The 26,077-nt window shown below is 41.1% G+C and overlaps 1 protein-coding gene across 2 annotated transcripts in view; it reads left to right on the top strand.

The window, feature by feature from the left end:
• Positions 1 to 26,077, top strand: part of DAPK1 (death associated protein kinase 1) — a 217,595-nt gene that overhangs the window by 147,190 nt on the left and 44,328 nt on the right. For both annotated transcript variants that reach the window (XM_055124125.1, XM_055124118.1), the window contains exons 11-18: positions 1,340 to 1,432; positions 5,847 to 5,966; positions 6,603 to 6,701; positions 7,492 to 7,590; positions 8,956 to 9,054; positions 10,500 to 10,697; positions 13,081 to 13,278; positions 23,795 to 23,893. In XM_055124125.1, coding sequence (XP_054980100.1) covers positions 1,340 to 1,432; positions 5,847 to 5,966; positions 6,603 to 6,701; positions 7,492 to 7,590; positions 8,956 to 9,054; positions 10,500 to 10,697; positions 13,081 to 13,278; positions 23,795 to 23,893 — 1,005 coding nt within the window. The remainder of the gene's footprint in view (positions 1 to 1,339; positions 1,433 to 5,846; positions 5,967 to 6,602; positions 6,702 to 7,491; positions 7,591 to 8,955; positions 9,055 to 10,499; positions 10,698 to 13,080; positions 13,279 to 23,794; positions 23,894 to 26,077) is intronic.

Genomic DNA, 26,077 nt, shown 5'->3' with positions numbered 1-26,077 from the left:
GCTAGGAATGGAGTCTCTAACATTTGCTGTGTGTGTGGGATTCCTGCTCTTTCAGTATAGCCGGCATAGCAGGCACTCTGTGGGGCATGGCTCTAATGGGCATGTCAGCTGTCTTTCAACAAAGGAAGACTGAGAGTTAAGAATGGAGACTGGATCAGTAGTATTGTGCACAGAGTGCTTATCTTGCACACATATGATCACCCGAGGCCACCAGGAGTAAGCACTGAACACAGAGCAAGGAGTAAACTGAGCACAGCTCCTGCTTGGGCCCAAAACCCAAATGAAACAAAACGCCTCTCCCAGCTCCCCCAAAAAAGAGTGTGAAGGATTAGCTTCTTGTTGGAATGATTATTGCAAGCTGAGGAAGCTAGCACCAACCTTATTTCTTCAGCACTAGGTCAAAAACACAACTTATTTTTGTACCAACCAAGTTTGTTCTGCCAGCATTGAGATGAGGTGGACCACAGCACTAGGTTACAAATGGTTTCATTGTAAAACATTATATGGGGTCAGAGTGATAGAATTACTGGTAAGGTGCTTGTCTTGCACACAACCAACCTGGCTTGATTGCTGAGAGAGAGAGGGGGGGGGAGGGAGGGAGGAAGGAAGGAAGGAAGGAAGGAAGGAAGGAAGGAAGGAAGGAAGGAAGGAAGGAAGGAAGGAAGGAAGGAAGGAAGGAAGGAAGGAAGGAAGGAAGGAAGGAAGGAAGGAAGGAAGGAAGGAAGGAAGGAAGGAAGGAAGGAAGGAAGGAAGGAAGGAAGGAAGGCATCAGAATAGTGGAATAAAGCATGAAGAAAGACATCAGAATAGTGGAATAAAGCATGATGATATTCTCTCTCTCTCTCTCTCTCTCTCTCTCTCTCTCTCTCTCTCTCTCTCTCTCTCTCTCTCTCTCTTGCGCGCACACACACACACTGTACCTGTTGCTTCTGCCATTGAAGTTTAATGCAGAGATATTCATCCTGTAGGTTGTCTCTTACCTGCTCACTTCCTACAATTGTATGAATTTTTGTAGTCACCTTATTTGCCAATGCCAGCTTGCTAGGCACCAACAACAGAGCAAAACCTCTTCCTGCCTTGCTTTCCTGAGGGGTCCATTCATAGGGTTTCTTGGATAAGATTGTGTCCCTCAAAGAACAAAAAACAAAGTGTTGGTAGAGGAGTGCAGAGCTATAGAATGAATGCAGAAAGAGTATCTTTATCCTGATGTTTTGATTTATATTATCTTTAGAATGATTAATTATGTAATTAATCTTATCCACTGCCATCTGTAATTTGCACTAATTCTCTCTCTCTCTCTCTCTCTCTGTGTGTCTCTTCACTCAATTTTTTTAAAAAGCAATCCGTTCGCCTAATATCACTGTGCCAACGACTATCCAGGTCATTTTTATCCAGAAGTAACATGAGTGTTGCCAGAAGTGACGATACCCTGGTAAGCAAACCTGTTTGTTTAATGAGGTTCTGTTTCATCACTGTGTTTAAGTTTATGTTTAAGTTGTTAAATTTGTTCAACACCCAAAAATACAAAGTCGTATAACTATCAGGACTATTCTTTCTCTTCTGGATGTAGGCATTGAGGTGTCTATTCTGACATTCTTTATTTGTATACTGCTCTATCCTTTTACACATTGTTTGGCTTGGCATTGTAGCCATTCCCAACCTCATAGCACTGATATTTCTATTGTGTACCTCCCTTAGAACCCCAATGCAGAGTTTGAGAGAAGAGGAGAGAGCATTTTGTAGTTACCATAGCTAAAATTAGAGCTGTTTATTGCACTAACCTTGAAAAGTTTTGACGTGCACAAGAGAAAAAGATACCTTTCCCACAAGCACACAGATACTCAAAAATAAAGTAAAATGTAATAGGACTTGGTATAGTGAGTGGTAGACCAGAAAACATGGCTTGTTGGCATTATATTGATTGCCTAAGGCCTTTAAGTACAACACCATTCCCCCCCCTTAATCCAAACTGAAATCTCAATTATAGATGAACTCTTCAAATGTGACTGGACACATTAAAGTCAGTCGGGCTTTTTCTGACAGTCAGGAAACAGGACTTTGTGAACTCAAGAGCTAGAGATATTTCCAGATAAGCGAACAGGGTAGTTTTATTGGAATCAGACTGTGTCGGTCATGGAACAGTTGGCATTTCCGGAGTGAAACCTAGAACTCCCATTTACAGTTGACATTGTAGCTAATTGTTTGAGTCCTGGTTTACCATTGTACAATGGGTAGAGGTAGGAAATGTTAAAAAGTAAAAAGTAAAAAAGAAGCAAATTCATAATAGGAAGAGGCAGGGAAGAAAGCATCTGGGAATTGTGTGAGGGTAGCAGTGGAATGATAAAATAGATAAAAACCAGTATAACTAGGTGACCAGAATGATTAGAAATTATAAATTGACATCATCTTAAAAATTAGGAGAAATTATATGTGTAATTGACAAGTTTATATTAGGAGAGAGATACCATGGTCATATAAGACTCCAGGATAAAAGACTTTCTATACCGCCGCTTCCCTTTTCTGATCAGAGGTCTGAGTGTCTTTCTGATCGGGAGTCTCAGCACCCTTCTGATTGGAGCACTCGGCACCCTTCTGATCGGGACACTTGGACCCTTCTGATTGGGGCACCAGCACTCTTCTGATCTGGCTACTCAGCACCCTTCTGCTCGGGGCACTCAGCACCTTTCTGATCGGGGCACTTGGCACACTTCTGATCACTATGACAGTCTGCTGTTCTTCCCTTTCCTTCAGTTTTTTTGACTCCTGCCAGTTTCTTTTATCAACTAAGATAATGACAGAAAAGTGTGATTTTATATATGTACACTACATAAATATTAATAAAATTGTTACAAAGTTTGATTTCTGAATTGGCGAGAAGAAAAAGCAGAGTTCAGAGAAATGACTTTTCCTTTCCCCCTTACAGGCAGATATTCTGCCTCTAGGAGTACACTTTTCCGAATTAGAAATTTCACAGAATAGAATATATTCTATTCTATAAAGTTTTTCTACAGAATAACTTTATTCCTTGATTGTAATAAAACATATTTTTTTTAATTTTTTAGTGAATCACCGTGAGGTACAGTTAAAGACTTACAAACTTTCGTGCTTGTGTTTCAGTCATAAAATGTTCGAGTACCCATCCCTTCACCAGTGCCCATTCTCCACCACTGATAATCTCAGTATCCCTCCCACCCACCCCGCACCTTATCCTTACACCCCACCCCACCTCTGTGGCAGGGCATTCTCTTTTGTTCTCTCTCTCCTTTTGGGTGTTGTGGTTTGCAATAGAGGTATTGATGGCCATCGTGTTTGATCTACAGTCTACTTTCAGTGCACATTTCCCATCCCAAGCGGTCCTGGTGTTTACCTGGTATTACCTTCTCTATCTGAGCTGCCTTTTCCTCCAGCATGTGAGGCCAGCTTTCAAGCCATGGAGCAAACCTCCTGGTACTTATCTCTACTATTCTTGAGTGCTAGTTTCCCATTCTGTTACTTTATATTCCACAGATGAGTGCAATCTTTCTATGTCTGTCTCTCTCTTTCTGACTCATTTCACTTAGCATGACACTTTCCATGTTGATCCACTTATATGCAAAGGTCATGACTTCATCTTTTCTAACAGCAGCATAGTATTCCATTGTGTAGATGTACCAACATTTCTTTAACCAGTCATCTGTTCTTGGGCACTCGGGTTTTTTCCAGATTCTGGCTATTGTAAACAGGGCTGTGATGAACATACAAATGCAGATGTCATTTCTACTTTACCTTTTTGCCTCTCCAGGATATTTTCCCAGGAGTAGTGTTGCTGGGTCAAATGGGAGCTCAATTTCTAATTTTTTGAGAATTGTCTTTATTGTTTTCCCAAAAGGCTGAACCAGTCGGCATTCCCATTAGCAGTGAAGGAGAGTCCCTTTCTCCCCACACCCGCACCAGCACCGGTTGCTTTTGTTCTTTTGGATGTGTGCCAGTCTCTGTGGTGTGAGATGGTATTTCATAGTTGTTTTGATCTGCATCTCCCTGATGATTAGTGATGAAGAGCATTTTCTCATGTGCCTTTTTGCCATTCGTATTTTCCTTGAGAAATTTCTGTTCATTTCATTGCCCCACTTTTTGATGGAGTTGGATGTTTTCTTCTTGCAGAGTTCAACCAGTGCGTTGTATATCCTTGATATCAATCCCTTATCTGATGGGTACTGGGTGAACATTTTTTCCCATTCTGTAGATTGTCTTTGTATTTTGGTCACTGATATAACAGATTTTTTTAATTGCTTATTGTAAGACATATTTGACAGAGTGACAAAGATTTACCAAGTTTATTCATATTTTTAGTCATTTCCCCCCCAGCAACTAGAAAAATATCCCTCTTTCTTTATCCTGGGCCAAGTTTCACATTTCTTCCCCCTGAGGCGCTATTTTTTAAATACTTATGACTAGCTTTCAGAAAATTTTGCTATGTTATTCTATACCCAGAGAAAATAATTTCAAGTGCTTTAAATTTCCGTGACAATTTAAAAAAATTGAATCACAAATAAAACTATGGGAGGAGCCTAGAGGGTGGCAGCAGAAACCTGGGATTTGACCTAGGTCTTATGCAGATAAGGCATAGCTATATCCCCAAGTCAGAACTGTCATATTAAAAGCTTTTTTATTTACTTGCACCTATGATTCTTAGAGTTTGACTTTCATCTGAAATTTCCCTGATAGTTTCTACAAATCTATATTGCAGATTTCCAAATTATAAAGGATCGTTTTTAATTGATTATTGTTCTAACTTTGAATCTTGGATGATGTTTGAGCCCTTCCTTTACAATGCAGGTGGCAGTGAGGCAGATTTAAATATAAGGTGGTTCTAGTTGGAGGGACAAAATGTAATCCCTTCCTCCCTCTTTCATTGGGATCCTGGTATTAAATACTTTTTTGCTTTGAATGTTCCCATTAACAGATTCACAATGATTCTGATTAAGTATCTGGGGGTGTGGTCGGGCATAAAGGACACCCAGTCCTGGTGAGCAGGAAATAATTAAAGGAAGCATTTATTAAAAGGAAAAGGAGGCAATTAAAAGAAATTGTCACACATCTAGAATGATAAAGTGTTTAAGAAAGGTAGGAAGTGGGGGCTGGAGAGATAGCACAGCGGGTAGGGCATTTGCCTTGCACGCGGCCGACCCGGGTTCAAATCCCAGCATCCCATATGGTCCCCTGAGCACGGCCAGGGGTAATTCCTGAGTGCAGAGCCAGGAGTAACCCCTGTGCATCGCCAGGTGTGACCCAAAAAGCAAAAAAAAAAAAAAAAAAGAAAGGTAGGAAGTAGAAAAAATGCTCCTAAAATAATCGGGAGTGGGAGTATAATGGGAAACAGCAGCCCTGCCATGTTGAGCCTCTGCTGATGGTTTCAGGCTCTATCCTTTCCCCATCCCTGCCCAGATGGGGAGTGTGAAAGGTGTCTGAGGTGCTTACCCTATTTGGCCACATTTATGGGTTTCCGTGATTACTAAATGTAATTTTTCATGGCCCAGTGGATGTGGTTTGATATGTTCCCATATTATAATGCTCAGGTAATGAGCTAGAGTTTATAGAGATCATCTGGAACTGAGCTCAGCTTATCCCCGCTTTTATAACAAAGGGAGAGACCATGCAGAGTGTCATACAGCTCCGTGAATGTTTTCACTACCAAGTGGCTCAGAGCATGCTGAGGTTGGTTGCTAATGTTGCTTGCCCTTCTCCATCACGAGTCATGATGGCCTGAACTCACACACTCTTTGCTCTCTGCCTCCCTAAGACCTCCATATATGCTGATTTGAGGTGCTTCCCTGGTCTCATCAGTACTTTTTGCTGTGTCTCTCCAGGATGAGGAAGACTCCTTTGTGATGAAAGCCATCATCCATGCGATCAATGATGACAATGTCCCAGGCCTGCAGCACCTCCTGGGCTCTTTGTCCAACTATGATGTTAACCAGCCCAACAAGGTATGGCACTCTCCTGCCCCAGGGTGTGGTGGGGGAGAGGGTGCATCAAAATGAGGCTCCAGCGCCAGGTACTAGAGGGAAACATCATTTGCTTCTCCATTCCCCTACCTCCTGCAAATTCTGTAGTGTAAGAAAAAAGCACTTATATTTAGACACTGAGCTGAGTTAGCAACGAAGTTGGGTTGTGGTTTTTTTTGGGGGGGCGGAGGGGTTGGTTGTTTATTGAGTATCTTTCTTCATGCTGCTTTTGCACCTTCATGCTGCTTTTACATCTTTATTTGTTTTGTTTTGGGGCCATATTAGGTGGTGCTCAGAGCTTCCTCTTTGCTCTGTGCTCAGAGTTCCTCCTGGCATTATTCAGGTGACTGTATATCATGCTGGAGATTGAACCTAAGTTGTTCATATACAGAGCAAGCAACTTAATGCCTGTGCTGTGTGCTTGAGACCCTCCTGCCTGTGGGCTCATCCTGATCTAAAAGAGCAGAAAGGGAAATTGTGTTTTGCTTTCTTCTGATCCTGTAATGCATCCAGAGTTATGTGCCTGTTCAGTCTTAGGAGGAAGTACAGAATGGCAGTGCCAGTTTGCGTTTTCCTACCAAACCCGAGAAATCAACATGTTTTTCCTTTCTATTCCAGCACGGGACACCTCCGTTACTTATTGCTGCCGGCTGTGGGAATATTCAAATACTGCAGTTGCTCATTAAAAGAGGCTCAAGAATTGATATTCAAGATAAGGTCATCAGGTCTTTTGTAAATTTTGTTTGATTTTTCTTTTTGGGAAATGAATTGTTTTAGTATTTCCAGCTATTTCTTAATACAACCATTTTTAAGCCCCCATCTGTGAACTGGTGATGGTGTGGACACTGATTCATAGGTTATGAAAATCAATGCATTCGCCTTCCTCTGGGCTCTGAGTTCAGCATCAGTTTCTCTTTGTACATCGTGCCAATTTGAGTTTCTTATGATAACATTTATTTAACAGTGTTATATTTGGGAAAGTTCTCCCTATCTAATCAACCTCACCAGAAATCTGTTCTTAAAAATATATTTTTAAGGAAGCAAAGGATGATATATTTTGAGGTCTCATTATAAGTATAGAAACAATTAACAGCCTAGAGTCAACTGAGTTGTTCTTTCATAAGCTTCCATAGTATAGAGTTTGAACGGAACTGTAAATGGACTAGATCTGGAACTATAACACTCAAGTGAAAAAATTCAAAATTCAGGCTGAAAAGAAGGATTTTATTTTGGAATTATTCTAGATATACAAAGATAGTACAGGAAACTTCCTTAGCCTCTTTGCCCACCTTCCGTAACTATAAACTATTATTAATGTAACAGTGGTTACCTTATTTGTCAAAACTGGAAAAAGAAAAAAACAACTGAAGTGAAGCAGGGCATTATTTTATTCCATATGAGAGTTGTTGCTTACCTTAGCATCTCATAGGAAGGGCGTTGAGTGAGTCTGCAATGTGTATGTCACAGCTTTGGGTCTCTGAGTGTGACTTTGTTGGTTGTTGTGTAGGGTGGATCCAACGCCATCTACTGGGCCTCTAGGCACGGCCATGTAGACACTTTGAAATTTCTCAATGAGAACAAATGCCCTTTGGATGTTAAAGACAAGGTAAGGCCATTTTTTAGGGATGGGAAGTTGTTGCAAAGGATTCATTCATGAACTTGGCTCAACTCACGCAAATCATGTGCCTTCCCCACTGTAATATCTCTTCCTCTCCATTCTACTTTTTTTTCTTATTTGTTTTTGGGCCACACCGGGCATTGCTCCTGGCTCAGTGCTCAGGAACCACTCCTGACTTGGGGAACCAAATGGGAAATACTGGGGATCAGACCAACATTAGCCACATGCAAGGCAAGTTCCTTACCCTCTATCCTATCTCTCTGACCCCATGGGTTGAAACCTGATATGGGGTCATGGTACCGAATGTGGCTGTTGCAAAAGAAATCATAAATAAATAGTCGTATCACTGTAGCACTGTCTTTACATTGTTCATCGATTTGCTCGAGCGGGCACCAGTAACGTCTCGATTCCTCTGTGCAGGCAGAACTCTCGGTAGCTTGCTGGGCTCTCCGAGAGGGACGGAAGAATCAAACCTGGGTCTGCTGCGTGCAAGGCAAACGCCTTACTCACAGTGCTATCACTTTTTATGATTTTTCTATTAGTAAATGTCTGAGTTTTGTATACAAAATGTATTTACCAATATACACGGCCACATAAAAATTTGGGGGGTAAGAAGAGGTCCCAAGTAGGTAGTTTTAAAATGCTTATTATAAAATTTCTGTAGTAACTAGTGAGTTAATTGCCAGTGCCTGAACCACAATCTGAAGGTCCTGCCTTCTCTGTTGCATGTTATAATCCTGTACTTCTTTATACTGTATATCAGTTCTGTCCGGGTTGATACATAGAGCTTATAGATATCTAAAATTGACCTGCTATCAAATACTAATATATTTATTATGGAATATTTTTGTCATAACACAATCAAGTATCTGGGAGATTTTAAATCAGTTTATTCTAACAATTTTGGAGCAGCTATAAGCAAAATATCGTAAGGATCTTACACCTAGAAATTTTGAAAAAGTTTTGAAAAAATTCTGAGAATGTAATAAATAATATCTTAAATTTAGACCAAAAAACTTGGTAATAAGTACAATTTTGTATAAATAATATAGCATGATAGACTTAATATTAAAAATAGTATCTTGTTTCTTTAAAAAATTATAGAGTTAGAAGCACTAGTGTATAAGATGGAGAGTAGCTCTCTCAGGAAAGGAGAAGCATTTTCACCTGAGGGTTTTTCTGACATACAGGATGAACAGTGTGAGAGTCTAATGCTACTTTGTGGTGGATGTTCCTGTCTCTGGGCCCCTGGGTCTGTCACCAGAGGGGTATCTGGTCCATAGGGCTATGTCTTCTTCCCCCTAAGTGTGTTGTACTCCCAGAAACTTCTCTGAGACCTTGTTTCTTTTGCAGTCTGGAGAGACAGCCCTCCATGTGGCCGCTCGCTATGGGCATGCAGATGTCGTCCAGCTACTGTGCAACTTTGGCTCTAATCCCAATTTCCAGGACAAGGTGGGTTGTGGTGGCTGATACTGTCTCTTCATTCTGCTCTCTGTAAGGATGGACAGCCACATGACACAGTCCACTGGAATTTTACCCCAAGAATTTCTACATAGAATGTAGAGGTCAGGGATCCAAGCAGGATCACTTGTATTTGTTCATTCATTTATTCATTCTATTGTCTATGCAGCTGTATGCTTCTCATTGTGCAGATGAGGAAACTTAGACAAAGGTAAATTTAGAAACTTGCCCAGGATCACAGAGACTATAAATGACATAGCTGAGGTTTGGGCCCACACAACCTCGTCCCATCATCCATGTGTGTAACCTTTAAACCATATTACGTCTGAAAAAATGATATATGTGTGTCTAATGATGTTGAACATGAAGATCTTACAGACCTGGGTGCCAGCTCTTTCTTTGACTAGTTAAAGCTTAGCTTTAACATTGTATTATTAATTCTCTGGCATAGTCACACCTTTGCTAGAGAATTCAATCACAATCACAATATCCCATTAATCACCGATTTCTCGGGCAGGCTCAGTAACATCTCATTTCATCCTTTCCCTGAGATCTTAGAAGTTTATTTCGACTTGGCCCTCCTAACGATGTTGCACTGGGAGCTCTTCAGGGTCAGGTGAATGAGATCCAGCTTGTTACTGGACTTTGCATATGAATACACCATGGGAAGCTTGCAAGGCTGTCCCATGTGGGCAGGAAACTCTCAGAAGATTGCCAATTTCTCCTAAAGAGAGAAGTAGGCTAAAGATACCACGCGGCCGCTTTGCAGCTGCGCACTTCTGAGAGCTTGCTTTTAAGTCTCTCTCTGGATGTTGGCCGTTGATGGATTCACACACACCTGGGTTCCTCTTCCGGTACCTTCATGCATGAGGCCTGTTTGAACGTGTAGAGAGGAGCCTCCAGCATGGCTGCAGCTAGGTTCCAGTGGTCTTCTGCCACCAGGAGCTCTGCTCAGGGTGAGGAGGGAAGCTGGAGCCCATCCCCTCCAAGGATTAATAATATATTAATGTGACCCACCTACATATCACACATATGGCAGAAATCTTGAAACATCAAGATTGTTAGACTTAATGTCTGAGAAGTACTTTAGTAATAGTCTCAAATAGCTGAAATGAAGACCTCTGTTCAGAAGTATGCTTATTTTAAATCCATCCAACCACGTCTCTGTTGTTTATAAGAGTCAAGCCTATGACTTCAATCATATGCTGAGAAACCCAAATTCTTCCAACACTTCCAAATTCTGGCCAAGTGCTGAGGAGAGAAACAAATGAAGTGGAGATTTTAGACCTATGTCTTTTATTTCAGATTTCAGGAGAGTAGATGTAAGTTTTCTTTCTGCTGCCTTTATTTGAATTTTCTCAAATTTGGAGGAGACTCTGTGTCTCTACTTTCTTTCATTGCTTTCTCTTCCTCTATGTATTTGACTTCCCGGGTAGGAAGAAGAAAGTCCCCTGCACTGTGCTGCATGGCACGGGTATTACCCTGTAGCCAAAGTCCTATGTGAAGCTGGCTGCAACGTGAACATTAAAAACCGAGAAGGAGAGACCCCACTCCTGACAGCCTCTGCCAGGGGCTATCATGACATTGTGGAATGTCTGGTGGAACATGGAGCTGACCTTAATGCCTCAGATAAGGTACGTTGTGGGTGAGTTTGTCACACTCACTGAGAAGTGACATAGGAGCAGATGATACTGCAGGAGTCCTCAGTTACTTTACACACAATAACAAACTTCAGTGTGGCAAATTATAATTATCCTTTTCTTTTTCTTCTTTTTCTTCTTATATTTGGGGGGTGTGATACCAAAGGTTCTAGTAGGCCTGGGAACTTCCAGTGATTCTTGCCACGTGAGAATCCATGAATGCAGAATCATTCAGAGCTCCCCAGAAATGCTTGAGGTCCTCCAGTGCTATACCTAACATTCCTTGTGGGACCAAATGATAGCAGGGACTGAACAAGAGTTAGCTGCATGCCAGACATGCACCTTAATCCCTGTTCTATCTCTCCAGCCCTATCTTTTTCTTTACTGTTTCAAAGATTTTGTGGACTTTTCTAGATTAAAACTGAATCTAGATTCATTTATAAATGTAGCAAAATATATGAATTGACCAGATGTCATCGAATTTATTTTTTAGAATACTTTTCTGCATATAGCACTAGGACCAAAATTGATCCTCATTTAGGGCCCAAACTGGCAACCCTCTCTGACTATCTCAATATTAGACCAGCTCTTCCTCTTTTAATTGAACAAATCCAGCATATTATCACTTTTAAAAATTAAACACTGGTGTGTGATGGTGGGAGTGGGGACTCAGGTCCACGTCCAATACTTAATGATTTATCAGTCCTAACTGTGTGACCGTGTGGGCCAGTGGTGCCAGAGGCCAGGGCGTCAGGCGTCCTGCATGCTGGACATAGGCTGTAACACTTGAGTTGTCTTCCCAGCACAGCATGATCTGTTTTTATTGTGAACTTGTGGTTCAGATGAAGCTTTGATGTTACTATATGTAGTCAGACTTGGAACACTGTAGATTATTTTGTATCTACACATTTGTGGATTATTTTCTTGACTTCAGCTTCAGGTAGCCTTGCCTCCAGGGAGCCTTGATAAGACTGGAGACTGTTTTTATGTCTCAGCTGAGTCAGAGTTACCACCGGCACACAGTAAGGTTTTACAGCTCACAGGGATAACCCTACAGTGTCAGGAGTGCTTGGGTTTTTTCAACTCGTTGGCCCAGATGATAGATCCTAAAGTGTCTGGACTGTGACTCCTCCAAATTCATCAATACCGGAATTCCAGTAGGAGCACACCAAATTAGACAGGAAAGTAGCATTAGAAGCCAACTAAACTCAACTAGTAGGTATACTGAAGACCCGATTAGTGACAGCTTAGTAAATCCTTAGGCGAGGACTTAACAACCCCATGGTGAGATATAACAATTTTCACATATTTTATTTTACCAAAGTATTTTTTTTTCTTTTTGGGTCACACCCGGCAATGCACAGGGGTCACTCCTGGCTCTGCACTCAGGAATCACCCCTGGCAGTGCTCAGGGGACCATATGGGATGCTGGGAATCGAACCCGGGTCGGCAGCATGCAAGGCAAATTCCTTACCCACTGCGCTATCACTCCAGCCCCTACCAAAGTAGTTTTGATAATAATTCTTTTAGCCATTTAGCTGCTACAAGCAATATAAAATAAATTATCGTGTGCTAAGCAGGCCGACTTGGAGGGTGGTCTGGTAAGTGGTTACAGTGGTGGAGAACAGATCACTTTGGTGGTGGGATTGGTGTTTGAACATCAAAAGTCCATAACAAGTGTATTATGAACAGAATTGTAAACCACAGTGTTTAAATAAAGTGTCTTTAACAATAAAAGCAATAATAAAATATAAATGTTTATTCTAAAAATAAATTGTGCTGAGATGAAGAAATTGTAGATCTGATAAGTTCTAGAAGTGTTTCCAAACTCTTCCCAGGTCTTGAAACTCATTCACTGGGGATTTGGGCGTGGGGCTGGGGGGATGCCCAGAGTGTTCTGTGTGGGATGCAAGACTCAGCTGTTACTATTTGCCTTTTCTTTGAATGCTTATCTCCTGAATAAATCCTTCATGTTGTTGCCTTAGTTTCTCTGCATATAATAAAATAATAGGTTTTCCACTTAGAAAGTTAGTAGACATTGCTGAGCAAATATTTTTCGGAGTGTTTTTAAAGCACTTGATAAATCAGATCAGTAAAGTACCAATAATTATTTAAGTCCTGTAAATTAGAGACAAACAGAAGTGTAGTCTTACCTGATTGTATTGGCCAAGTTGGGATTGATCAAGGTGATGTCCAGCTGAGTCTAATTATTCATATGAGTAGAATATATGAAGTGTTTCCTCATCCTCAGGAATGTGTGTGTGTATTTTAATCCTTTAAGGCTTGTGTCTCAATCCCCTTGGTTCAGTGGCACCTGAACGTGGCCAGGCTCACATGCTTGAGGGACAGTGCTCACATCTTTTCATGTCTGTTTCAGGATGGACACATCGCACTTCACCTTGCTGTCAGACGATGTCAGATGGAAGTCATACAAACTCTTATCAGTCGGGGATGTTCAGTTGATTTCCAAGACAGACACGGCAACACCCCGCTCCATGTGGCCTGCAAAGATGGCAGTGTCCCCATTGTGGTGGCGCTCTGTGAAGCGAACTGCAATGTGGATATCTCAAACAAGGTAAACATGGGTGAGAAGACCCTGCACACTCCAGTAATGTCTGATCCACCTCCTTGTGGAAATTTCTTCTTTGTATCTCTTTATTGTTCAAGTCAATATTCAATACAGCCTGTTTTTTTGTAATTACAAAGTACTTCTGGTTAAGCACTCGCCTGGTTAAGCACTTAGAGGAGGGGGGAAAGAAAGGAATATGGGAAAAGAGACAGTTGGGGCCAGGGGGAAGAGAGAGAGGCAGAGGGAGAGGAAGATAGAGGGAAAGAGGTCCCCTAAACCCACCAAAAGTAAACCCTGAGTACCCCTGGGTGACCCTATGTACTCATTAGATAGCCAATTTACTATAAAGGATGTAACTCAGGAACAACCAGATGGAAGAGCTGCATAGAGGTAAATATTTTCTTCTTTTTCCTTTTGTTTCCTGTTTGGTTTGGTTTGGTTTGGTTTGGAGCCACACCTAATAATGCTCAGGCCTTACTCATGGTCTGCACTCAGAGATCACTCCTGACAACCATGGAGGACTATATGGGATGCCTGGGATCAAACCTGGGTTAGCGTATTTGAGGCAAGCGCCTTACCCACTGTTCTAACACTACAGTCCCTCAGTGGGGGCAAACTATAGGAAATGATTTTTCTCAAATTTCCACATATTTACCTGCCTGAAATCCCTCTAAAGCCCTTTAATTTGGGTTTTTAATGGAATCTTCATTACATGGGCATAACTGATAAAATCAATCGCCATTGGCAATTTAGTTCAGTCTTTAGCCTAACCCCCTTACCCCATCTCTTGGAAATTCTCTTTAATTGCAGTTTTGGTTTTCTGACAATCTTCCCCTATTCTTTGGTGCTTTTTCAAAAGTTACTTTACATGACAAAAGCCATTTTTATTTCTCCAAACACAGAAAATTTCAAGGCATTTGGAAGCTATGATGAATGTGGACGAAATGTAAAGTGTTAAATACATTTTGATGTTCTTGATGATCATATATATTCACAAATAATAATCAAACACACATATACATTGAATATGGAGGAAAATGCAATGTATATAACAAATACATTTCAGTGTTTTTGATGAGTACACAAACACACATGTATATTTATTTCCTGTATATCATAGAACATGATACAATTAGGGAATATGATGCAGAAGTTAAAGAACCTGATACAAATTAGAGCATCTCTGGAGCAATATGTCTTCAGGAAGAGACCTAATAAAGTCTGACTTCATTCCTATGACCACTTTCTCCTTTCAAGTTTCCTGCATTGAGAGTTTTATGATCAGAGATAAAATACTCTCAGGTTGTGCAAAACAAGTTTGGAAAGAGCAAGGAAATGCTAGTTTTGGGTGAATAAAGATAAAAGTAAATAATTTGTACTCTTAGATTGATTTTTTTTTTATCTGAGTGTGCTAACTTCTAAATTGTGCTAAGAACTTCTCTTTTCCCTGAACACCATCTAGACCATTGTTCTCCAAAGTGGGAGATACTTGCCCCTGCTACCCACTTCTGACCTTCCTCAACAATCTTAGGTGAAACTAGAAGCCTCAAGTGTAATTAGAGGCCATCTTTTGTTTGTTCATTTATATTTCCAGGGACACTGAGTGATTTTGTTCCGAAAAGAGCATTGTAGGCCCAATAAATGTGGAAACCTGTGGTCTACATTTTTGGTTACTAAATAAGGATGAAAAGCTGGGTATTCATGTATTCCCATTAGGAGTGGCAAGCACTATACTTTAATGATTCAACTATTTTGTCCAAGTACAGTGAATTTTTCTATTAAAGGACGTGTTTGTTATGTGCCCAGGCTTACATGATACCAGGAGAATTTATTATGGCAAAATTACTATTTTAACATCTAACACAGTTGGAAATATATCGATAGATAGATAGATAGATAGATAGATAGATAGATAGATAGATAGATAGATAGATATTTAAGGACTGAAGCGATAGCACAGCAGGTAGGGTGTTTGCCTTGCACGTGGCCGACCCAGGTTCAATTCCTCCATCCCTCTTGGAGAATCCGGCAAGCTACCGAGAGTATCCCACCCACATGGCAGAGCCTAGCAAGCTACCCATGGCATATTCAATATGCCAAAAGCAATAACAGTGAGTCTCACAATGGAGATGTTACTGGTGCCTGCTAGAGCAAATCGATGAACAAAGGGACAACGGTGCTATATATATAAAAGAAAAGTATTCCTTCTGATTATTATGTGATTTGTTCAAATTTAAATTTGGCCTTATCTTTCCTTCTAGGATCTTATTCCATAGTGAATAAAAAGCAGGGAACATCTTGGCATACATTTAGACTTTTTTTTTAAATAATGTAGGAATACTGCTATTTATTCAGCCATTGACTAATCTGATTGAATTAGGAATGAGCTCCATATTACTTTTTCTTTTTTGATTCAAATGTTAATTTTATTTTATTATTATTTCCCCTCACACCTTTTTTTTAATTCACCGTGAGATATAGTTACAAAGCTTTCATGTTTGAGCTTTGGTTATACAATCATTAAACACCCATCCCTTCACCAGTGCACATTTTCCACCACCAAAATCCCCAGTATCCCCCCCACCCCTATTCCAACCCTTCCTCTGCCTGTGTGGCAGGCAGTTTCCCCCATACTCTCTCTCTACTTTGGTTACATTCGATATTTCAACACCAGTCTCACCACCACTTAAACCTGAAAGGGACAGAGGACTCAAGTCCGGGTCGGCTGCATGCAAGGCAAATGCCCTACCCTCTGTGCTATTGCTCCAGTTCGGATAGAATATAATGTCCAGGAAATTCTGTGCCATTCTCTTCTGGGAGTTTTAGTTTATAGTCCCTGGGTCTTGGCTGTTGATGAGATTACATGGCATAGCCGGGGGAGCAGCTGTGGGTGTGACTGTCAAGCTTTTGGAAAACTGGGGACTTGCAGGGAGGAGGCTCAATCCCGATCCAAGCAGGCTTGGAGATCTCATTCAGGGGTTCCTGCATACCTGGGTTTTCCTGCTGGTCCGCTCTCCAGTGAGGTTCATCCCGTCTTGAGTGAGGTGGTCCAAGCATATGGAGAGTGGCCTTGAGCTCGGTGGCAGTTGGGTTCTGGAGATTTTCAGCTTTAGGGCCCTGCTTGGGGCAAGGAGGGAGACTCACCCACCCCACTCCGAGGTGCCTTGGTGAGAACAGCCCTGGTGTGGGGTCAGGAGATGCTGTGACACTCTCTTCCAAGAGCTTTAGTTTATAGTCTCTGGGTCTTGGCCATTGATGAGATTACATGATGCTGGGGGCAGTTTGTGGGTGTGACTGCCATGCTACTGGAAAACTGGCGACCTGGGGGGAGGAGGCCCAGTCCCGATCCAAGCAGACCTGGAGATCTCAGTCATGGGTTCCTGCCTACCTCCAAGCTACAGCCCCTAACTGCCTCTTTTGATCTCTTTCAAGATTTATGGTTCTCTGAAATAAGGCCAATAAATGAGCTTATGTAGATGAGTTGGAGGTGGCTTGTGGGTGTGTCTCCCACATACCTAACTTTTGGCCATTTAATTTCTTGGTAAACTGAGTCCCAAGTTGTTGGATCCAGCAAAAGGCACAGCAGCAATTTTGGGGTATCTGGAAGTCTAAAGGCACCATCAGGCTGCTGATGCACTTGCCCCACAGGTATAGGTTGACTTGCTGGTGACACCATAGCCCTGTCATTTTGACTTTTTAAAATTTACTTTTTATTAAAGAACTGTGATTTATAAAGTTATTGATTAGTTTTAGGCATATAAATTGATTTGCATATGTTGAGCCTTCATTGCATCCCAAGAATGAAGCCTTCTTAATTGTGGTATGCTATTTGCTAGATATGCCATTGGATTCAGTTTGCTAAGACTTTTTGAGGATTTTTGCATAGTATACATTTGGGAGATTGGTCTCAATTTTTCTTTGTTAGAAGTGTCTAAATCTACTTTAGATATCAGTGTAATGTTAGCTTCATAGAAGATGTTAGAAGAATTGCTGTTTCTTCAATATTTGGGAAGTGATTAAGAAAAAAGGTAGTTAGATAAAATTCACCACCGAACCCATCTGGGCCAGGACTTTTGATCTTGGGAAACATTCAAAATTACTGCTTCCTGTTTCCTCCTCATTGCATTTTGGCAGATGACAATATTCTAAGAATCTGCCCACTTCTAGGTGCTCCAGCTTAACAGCAAAAAAAAGTTGTTCATAGTAACCTCAAAATATTTTTAATTCTTAGGAGATATAATTCATCTCTGATCCAATGTATTTGAACATTTGTTCTTTTTTTCCCTCTTGAATCTAGCTAAAGATTTGTCTGCCTTGGGTTTTTTTCTCTCCAGTTTTTGGAGCACACTTGGCATTGTTCAGAGGTAATAACCTCTGGCTCTACTCTGAGGAATTACTCCTGAAGGTGATCAGGGGACCATAGAGGATGCTGGTGATCAATTCAAGTAGGCCTCATGAAAGGCAAGCACTGTATTATCTCTCCAGTTGTGTCTTGTTTATTCTCTGTAGAATCAGCTCCTGGTTTCATTGATTTCTTTAAAATAAAAATTTTATTTTCTATTACTAACATCTTCTCTAGTTTTTATTTCCTTCTACCACTTGGGAGGTTTATTTATTGTCTTTTTTCCAGATTGTTGAGATGTAGATTTATTTATTGAATTGGGCTTTTGCTCCTTTCCTGCATTGCTATGACTTTCCCCCTTAGTATAGTTTTTGTCATATCCCATAGATCCTATGTTAGCTTGTATCTTCATTCTCATTAGTTTCAAAAAGTCTTTATTTCTTCCATGATTCCTCTTTGATCCAGTTTTTTTTTTTTTATCATTTTTTATTTATCAGTGTTCTTTTTCTGCTTCCAAGTATTGGAGGCTTTCCCTGACACTCTTCTGAGATCTCCCTGCAGGTCTCAGCCAAGGATCAGTGTAATTATGAATTAATTCTCTTTGGAGCAGTAGACTAGCTCCCCCAAGTCTAGAAATAGGAAAATGAGTGTCCCAGCTCTGGCTGTAATGGAAGAGGTGGAGTTATAGTGCTTTGCTGAAAAAAATTCTCATTTTTTTTTCACTTTTTTTAAACACTGTGGTTTACAAAATTGTTCATAATGATTTGGAGCAGGGCCAGTAGATAAGCTAATATGGTGGCAGCTATGAGTCCTGGGTGTGGCTCTCTCCTTATTTTTCCTTCCCTTTGTCGCTGTTGTTGTTGTAGTGTCCATGGTGTCACCCTGGTTGCTGTGCTTGTAACAGCCTGTGTGGCACTGGAGTAACTCTTTGGGCAATAAGAGCAGCTCCAAGAATCAGTCATTGCCTCACATATGCAAATTAGGTGCTCTGCCCCAAACCACAGTCCTGCACCTCAGATTCCTTTCAGGCAAAAACAATGGCCTTTCAGTGTAATGGAATCCTATGGTGCAGAGAGTCTCTGGCCCCTGTGCCTGGCTGTCTTCCCCCAGGCCCCTCAGAGGGGATGGGCTCCAGCTTCCCTCCTCGACCCTAGCAGAGCTCCTGGCAGCTGAAGACCTCCAGAGCCTAGCCACAGCCACGCTCAATGCCCCTCTCCACATGTTCGTACAAGCCTCATGCATGAAGGTACCGGCAGAGGAACCCAGGTGTGTGGGACCCGGGGCTGAGACCTCCAAGCCTGCTTGGATCGGGCCTGGGCCTCTTCCACTCAGATTTCCCATTTTCCAGTAGCTAGGCGGTCATACCCAGGGACTGCCCCCGGCACCCTGTAATCCCATCAACCCATCAACGGCCAACATCCAGAGACTTAAAAGCAAGCTCCCAGAACTGAACAGCCGAGAAAATATCTTATAGCCTCTTCTCCCTTTGGGAGAACCAGCAAGCTACCTAGAGTTTCCTGCCCACATTGGAGAGCTTCGCAAACTCCCCATGGCGTATTCATATGCCAAAACCAGTAACTATGCTGGGTCTCATTCCCCTGACCCTGAAAGAGCCTCCAATGAGGCGGCATCATTGGGAAGGATGAGTAAGGAGAGGCTTCTAAAATCTCAGGGCTAAGACGAATGGAGACGTTACTGAGACCACTCGAGAAATTCGACGATCAGCGGAATGATGATGATGATGATGATGATGATGATGATGATGATGATGATGATGATGATGATGATGATGGTGTAGTCACTGCCAGGGCTGAAAGGCAGCTTTAGGAAAACAAATGTTGGACATTACAAAAACCAGGGAGAGTTTTTCAGAGGTGAACATTTTAAATGATCAAGACACTGACAGATGAGGAGTATGCATTTAGGGGTACCTGGATGCCCCTGTTGCAGGCTCCAGGTATACATAACATGAAGAGGGTAAACTGGGGAGAGGAGGAAGAGAAAATGCAACTAAAAATAGGTATATGTTTCGAAGGTAAAATATCCTAATCTAATCCTAAGGAGTTTTGTTCTAGCAAAAATTGGCTCTGTTGAACTTTTAAATAGCCTTGTTATTTTCTTCATCACTTCTTTCCATTGCCTTATGAAAATGTACATTCTTTTTCTTTTTTTATTTTTTTAAATTTACTTATTTTTTAATTACTGAGTCACAGTGAGGGTACAGTTACAGATTCACGCATTTTTGTGCTTGTTTTTCCCTCATGCAATGTTTGAGAGCCCATCTCTCCACCAGTGTCCATTCTCCACCACCAATGAACCCAGTATCCCTCCCACCCCCCAGTCCCATCCCCCTTACTCCACTCCACCTCTGTGGCAGGGCATTCCAATTTGTTCTCTCTCTCTCCTTTTGGGTGTTGTGGTTTGCAATAGTGGTATTGAGTGGTCATCATGTTCAGTCTCTAGTCTACTTTCAGCATGCATCTCCCTTCCCGCACGGGATCTCCAATCACATTTTACTTGGTATTCCCTTCTCTATCTGCGATGAATTTCCCCAACGCGTGTGAGGCCAGCTTCCAAGCTATGGAGCCAACCTCCTGGTATTATATACTATTCTTGGGTATTAGTCTCCTACTCTGTTATTTTACATTCCACAGATGAGTGCAGTCTTTCTATGTCTGTCCCCCTCTTGCTCATTTCACTTAGCATGATACTTTCCGTGTTGATCCACTTATATGCAAAGTTCATGACCTCATCTTTTCTAACAGCAGCATAGTATTCCATTGTGTAGATGCACCAAAGTTTCTTTAACCAGTCATCTGTTCTCGGGCACTTGGTTTTTTTCCAGATTCTGGCTATTGTAAACAGTGCTGTGATGAACATATAAGTGCAGATGTCATTTCGACTATACTTTTTTGTTTCTCCAGTATATATTCCCAGAAGTGGTATTGCTGGATCAAATGGAACCTCAATTTCTAATTTTTTGAGAAGCGTCCATATTGTTTTCCAAAGGGGCTGGATCAGTCGGCATTCCCACCAGCAGTGTAGAAGGGTCCCTTTCTCCCCACATCCTCTCCAACAGCAGTTGCTTTTGTTCTTTTGGATGTGTGCCATTCTCTGTGGTGTGAGGTGGCATCTCATGGTTGTTTTGATCTGCATGTCCCTGATGATTAGTGATGCAGAGCATTTTTTCATGTGCCTTTTGGCCATTTGTATCTCCTCCTTGGAAAAGTTTCTGTTCATTTCTTCGGACCATTTTCTAATGGGGTTGGATGTTTTCTTCTTGTAGAGTTCAACCGGTGCTTTATATACCCTTGATATCAACCCTTTATCTTTTTCTTAATCACCCAAGCAGTTTATAGTTCTATAAGCAGAAATACATATGGATACTACAGCATTATTTATAATAGTAAAGAACTAAAAGGACTGTAAGTCCTCAGTATCAGATAAATAAATTGTGATTTATCATATTGTAAATATTCATATATTCAAAAGAATAGGTTTGTTATATATGTGAACAAGCATTTCAATTTATTAGATAAATAAAACAATTGATAGAATTGAAAATGGAATATGATTTTATTGGCTTTTCAGATTATCTCTCAGCTAAATGCTTGAAAAGCAATGAACCAAAATGCTCAGCAAGGATCCATCTGAGTAGGGGATCTTAGGAGAGAGAATAGGAGAGGAAGATTTTTATTTTCTACTAGAAATCCTTCTATATTGTTTGGATATTTGAAATAATATTTTCTAATTGAGGCTTCTTAACATCTTTTAAACTTACACTTATAAACACAGCATAGAACAGAGGAACTGTACTTTTCTTAGTTTACAATATTTGTTTCAGTCAAGTTTTTATGGCACTCTTAGGACAAAAGAAATACCTAGCACTTTTATTATTTTAAACTTTTTGGGGTGAGGAGCATGCACTCAGTGCTCAGGGACTGTTCCTTGCTCTGTGCTCATGAATCAGTTTTGGTAGTGCGCAGAGTGCCATTTTTGCTGCTAGGGATTGAACCGGGGTCAACTGCCTTCAAGGCAAGTACCTTACCCCTGGATTTTATTTTTTATTTTTTAACAATTATTATTCAGTAATGTAATGTCCTTAAAACTTGGTAGCTGGTGGAAAAATAATACAGACAAATTAAAAGAAAACAAAAGTTTAGTTGATGGTTTATCATTTGTGAATAGTGACGATAGGTCTCATTCCCATGACCCTGAAAGAGCCTCCAATCACTGGGAAAGATGAATAAGGAGAGGCTACTAAAATCTCAGAGCTGGGAGTAATAGAGATGTTACTGGTGCCCACTCGAGTAAAATCAATGAATTGTAATTTTTACACCTGTGAAATTTCTAGCTGTGTGACTATGAGCAACTAAGTCTAAGATCATGTTTTTTCTACATATAAATTCTATCAATTGTAGACAATATGCTACCATGAGAGGTTGTTAGAAAGAACCAATAGAATAAAGTGAGAATGTTAACATAGTAACTGTCTGCAATGCATTTAGCTCTTGGAATCTAAATTATGTCATTGCACCTAAAAAGCAAACTAAGATGAGGATGGAAAGACACAGTTCATTTCATGATAATTTTTTCCTTTCTTTCAAAATTCAAACTGGGAAATTTTAGCAAAATTATTTTTTGTATCCATATTCATTTTGGCAAATGAATAGGAATTTGAAGGCAGTTCAAATTAGTAAAAAGAGCAAAGGCTGTAAGTAATGTGATTATGCTACATATTTTTTCATGTGTAGTTGTATGAATTTTCTTATTTTTCACTGATAGTTCGTTTTGTTGTATTTTTAAAATACCATTGTAGCACTGTGGCACTGTCGTCCCATTGTTCATCGATTTGCTCAAGTGGGCACTAGTAATGTCTCCATTGTGAGACTTCTTGTTACTGTTTTTGGCATATCGAATACACCACGGATAGCTTGCCAGGCTCTGCCGTGTGGGCGGGATACTCTCGGTAGCTTGCCGGGCTCTCCAAGAAGGATGTAGGAATCAAACCTGGGTTAGCCATGTGCAAGGCAAATGCCCTACCCACTGTGCTATTGCTCCCTCTTAAAATATCAACAAAAGAAAAAATAAAACAAAAATTTAAACTTCAGTCTCATATAACCATATTTATACATTACAGAATGAAGGTCTCTTGAATGACATCATTCCTCACGCCCTGGATTCAGATTGGATGCCACCTCCCAATTCCTGTTCTAGACTGATTTTCTTAAGATAGCTGCTTCTTACCCCACAGGCCACCACCTGCTTTTTTCCAGTGACTTGATGTCATTGAAAGGAAAGTAATCTAGTGTTAAAGTGTGAACTCCCTGAAGCTATTGGTTTACCTAGTGTCCAAATTGCTGGTCCCATCAAAAAAATTTATTTTTTATTTATTTATTTAATTTTTTTTTGCTTTTTGGGTCACACCTGGCGATGCACAGGGGTTATTCCTGGCTCATGCACTCAGGAATCACCCCTGGTGGTGCTCAGGGGACCATATGGGATGCTGGGATTCGAACCCGGGTCGGCCGCGTGCAAGGCAAACGCCCTACCCGCAGTGCTATTGCTCCAGCCCCCCATCAAAAAATTTTAAACTCGGGGGTGATTCCTGAGTGCATTAGCCAGGAGTGACTCCTGTGCATCGCCGGGTGTGACCCAAAAAGCAAAAAAAAAAAAAAAATTTAAACTCTTCCTTGTCACTTCTGTGGATTTCATCAGTGCTCAGGGTACTTTGGTACACACCTTGGGAACTACAGAAATAAAACTGATGGGCATGACCTTGCAGTTTTTCCTCATTTAGATCTAATCCTCTTTTTCCCTTCCTGTATCTAATCTGTAGTACAGCTCTTATTGGAACTTGCTCCCACATCCCCTCCTCATCCTCCCATCCCCCATCTTCCTCTGTAAGCACAGAAAGAAATTTTATTAATTATTTTATGAGAAGCGTCCCACAGTTCCATTCTTTCACTGAAAAATACTTGAAAAATACTGAAAAATACTGAAAAAACTGCTTGTTTCACCTCCCTCTTATAATGATTTTGGAGACTAGCAGCCACATCTCCCTCTGCTTTCCTGTGGCTGCCACATGATTATACCATGCCAGCCCAGTGGATAGAGTTTGTAAACGTCACCCCCAGCAATGATAATTAGGGCACTTAAGGATCTTTTTGTTTATTTCAGTATGGTCGAACGCCGCTCCACCTTGCAGCAAACAATGGGATTCTGGATGTGGTCCGCTACCTCTGTCTGACTGGTGCCAGTGTGGAGGCCCTGACCTTGGTGAGTGACATTTCTGGCAGGAATATCTATAAAAAGCTCCTGGCATCTCCAGAGCATCAGGGCGACTATTAGTTGGCAACCATATCCTGAAGCAGAGAACCATTAGGATTCTACTCCTACACTTCCACTACATAAATATTCTCCCACACAGACCAGGGGAATACGTAGTTAATGAGAGCTCTTTTCTCTTGTTTAGAAAGTCTGACTTTGGAGCTGAGAGATAATCAGAGATTAAGGTCTTTGCTTTGCATGCAGTTGACCTCAGTTTGAACCCTAACATTACATATGGTCTCCTGAACACTGTCCAGAGTTACCCATGAGCCTTGAGCACTGGCAGTTGTGACGCCAAAAAAAAAACTCCATCCCCAGCCTAACAAAATTTTTTTTGAAGTTTCTTTTTTCCGAGATCTACAAAATAACTTTTGCTTATTTTTTTTTTACCAAAATATTTTGTAGATAGGTGTTTTTCATTTCCCTTGCTCCCATTCCCCATTTTGGACTACACACCTCTTTATAGAAGAAACCGTTTGATCCATACTTCATGGAATCAAAGGAAGAAAGTATGTCAACTAATGACATCAGGTTGCCGTTCTGTTGCTGCTATGAAAAACGATACCTTGGGCTCAGTGGTTGTTCAATATTCCATTTTCTCATGAGAAAAATTCCTGAAACTCATTAGACTTTTGCTGACACAAAGTACTTCTCTAAAGAGATCCTTCAGAGTTCTAAAATAAGTCCACTAATCTTGGAAAAGTCTGGAGCCTGAGGTAAGAAGCATTTCCTAGGGAGCTGTAGTGGCAAGCCAAGGTTCTCAAGCCAGTCCCTCCTGACGCCTGTTCCCATGGGAGCCAGCTGTTCTCTTTTTTTTTTTTTATGGTCACTTCAGGTTAAAGTAGCTGTGAAGCAGTTTTATAACAGCAGTGATATATGCCACAGAACCTAAAATCCCTGACCCAAACTACCTCCCCGATCCTACTAATACTGCCTTGGAGACAGTTTCCCTCATGTGGTGAGTCTGTTCTCAGCTGTTTAGCCTGTTGTGGACATTTTGAGGCCCACCAATTACCAGTGCTCCTCATGGGGCACCAACTTGCCTATTGTGAACGCCCCCACACAGACACTCCTGGAATCTGAGACCTGATATTTTATTACCAAGCCCTCTCAAATCAAGTCTTGGCACACAGTTAAGTTACTCCACAAGAGAAGTATTTATGTGCATTTTTGTGAGAAAAATTTTTTTCGTTATAGACAAATAATTGTCTTTACTTATTCATTTAATTATTAAATTCAGATTTAATAAATTTATTCAATTTATTGAATTAAAATTATTCAAATTTATGTATCTGATTAGTTACCTATTATTTTAAATAGACCTTTCATTGTCGTTGTTTAAGTAACAAACTACACAAACCATTGAGCATGATTTTGAAGATGCCAGCAGCTGGTTTCTTCTAAACTTTCATAGGACCTATGGAGAGTGAGGGACTGGGTCCAGGGGCTTATCCAGGAGGTTGGTGCGTGTGAGGTGACCCGCCCCAGAAGACATGACTCTCGACCGCCCCTCAGTGCAGAGAGACAAGCCTTCCTCTGGCAGCTGTCAGGACATGTCTCCTTTGCTCAGGACAGACAGACCCAAAAAATGTAGTCTATGTCTCATGTATCATTCTAAATTTTCTAGAAGCTTTATCCAAAAAGCTAAAGAAGTGAAGGAAACTATTTCAGTAATATATATTCCCAGAGATGCAAAAAGTATAGTAGAAATGACATCTGCACTTACATGTTCACTGGGGCTGGAGTGATAGCACAGTGGGTAGGGCGTTTGTCTTTCATGCGACCGACCCAGGTTTAATTCCTGGCATCCCGTATGGTCCCCTAAGCACCGCCACAGCAGCACCTGCTGCTCTTTGCTTCTGACCTATTCCTGCTCCTTCCACTGCTGTACCTAGGAGCACAAATCATGCACACACATGTGTGCATGCGCACGCACATACACACACACACTCATCATAAGGTAAACTTACATGTTTCTGACTTCATAGTGACAGACATTTAATGCCTTATAGCAAGGTGCCCAGGAACGTAGTTAGAAATTTAGCAGTGGGATTCTGGGATATAATGTCCTTTCAACATTCACCTGGAGCCCTAGGTAGCCTCCTCTTTCCCATTGTCCCTCAGCAGGTGTAA

This window comes from Sorex araneus, chromosome 1 (genome assembly GCF_027595985.1).
Source record: "Sorex araneus isolate mSorAra2 chromosome 1, mSorAra2.pri, whole genome shotgun sequence".
Classification (NCBI taxonomy): Eukaryota; Metazoa; Chordata; class Mammalia; order Eulipotyphla; family Soricidae; genus Sorex; species Sorex araneus.
Note: the sequence above shows the minus strand (reverse complement) of the source record. Positions and strands in the feature narration are given on the sequence as shown.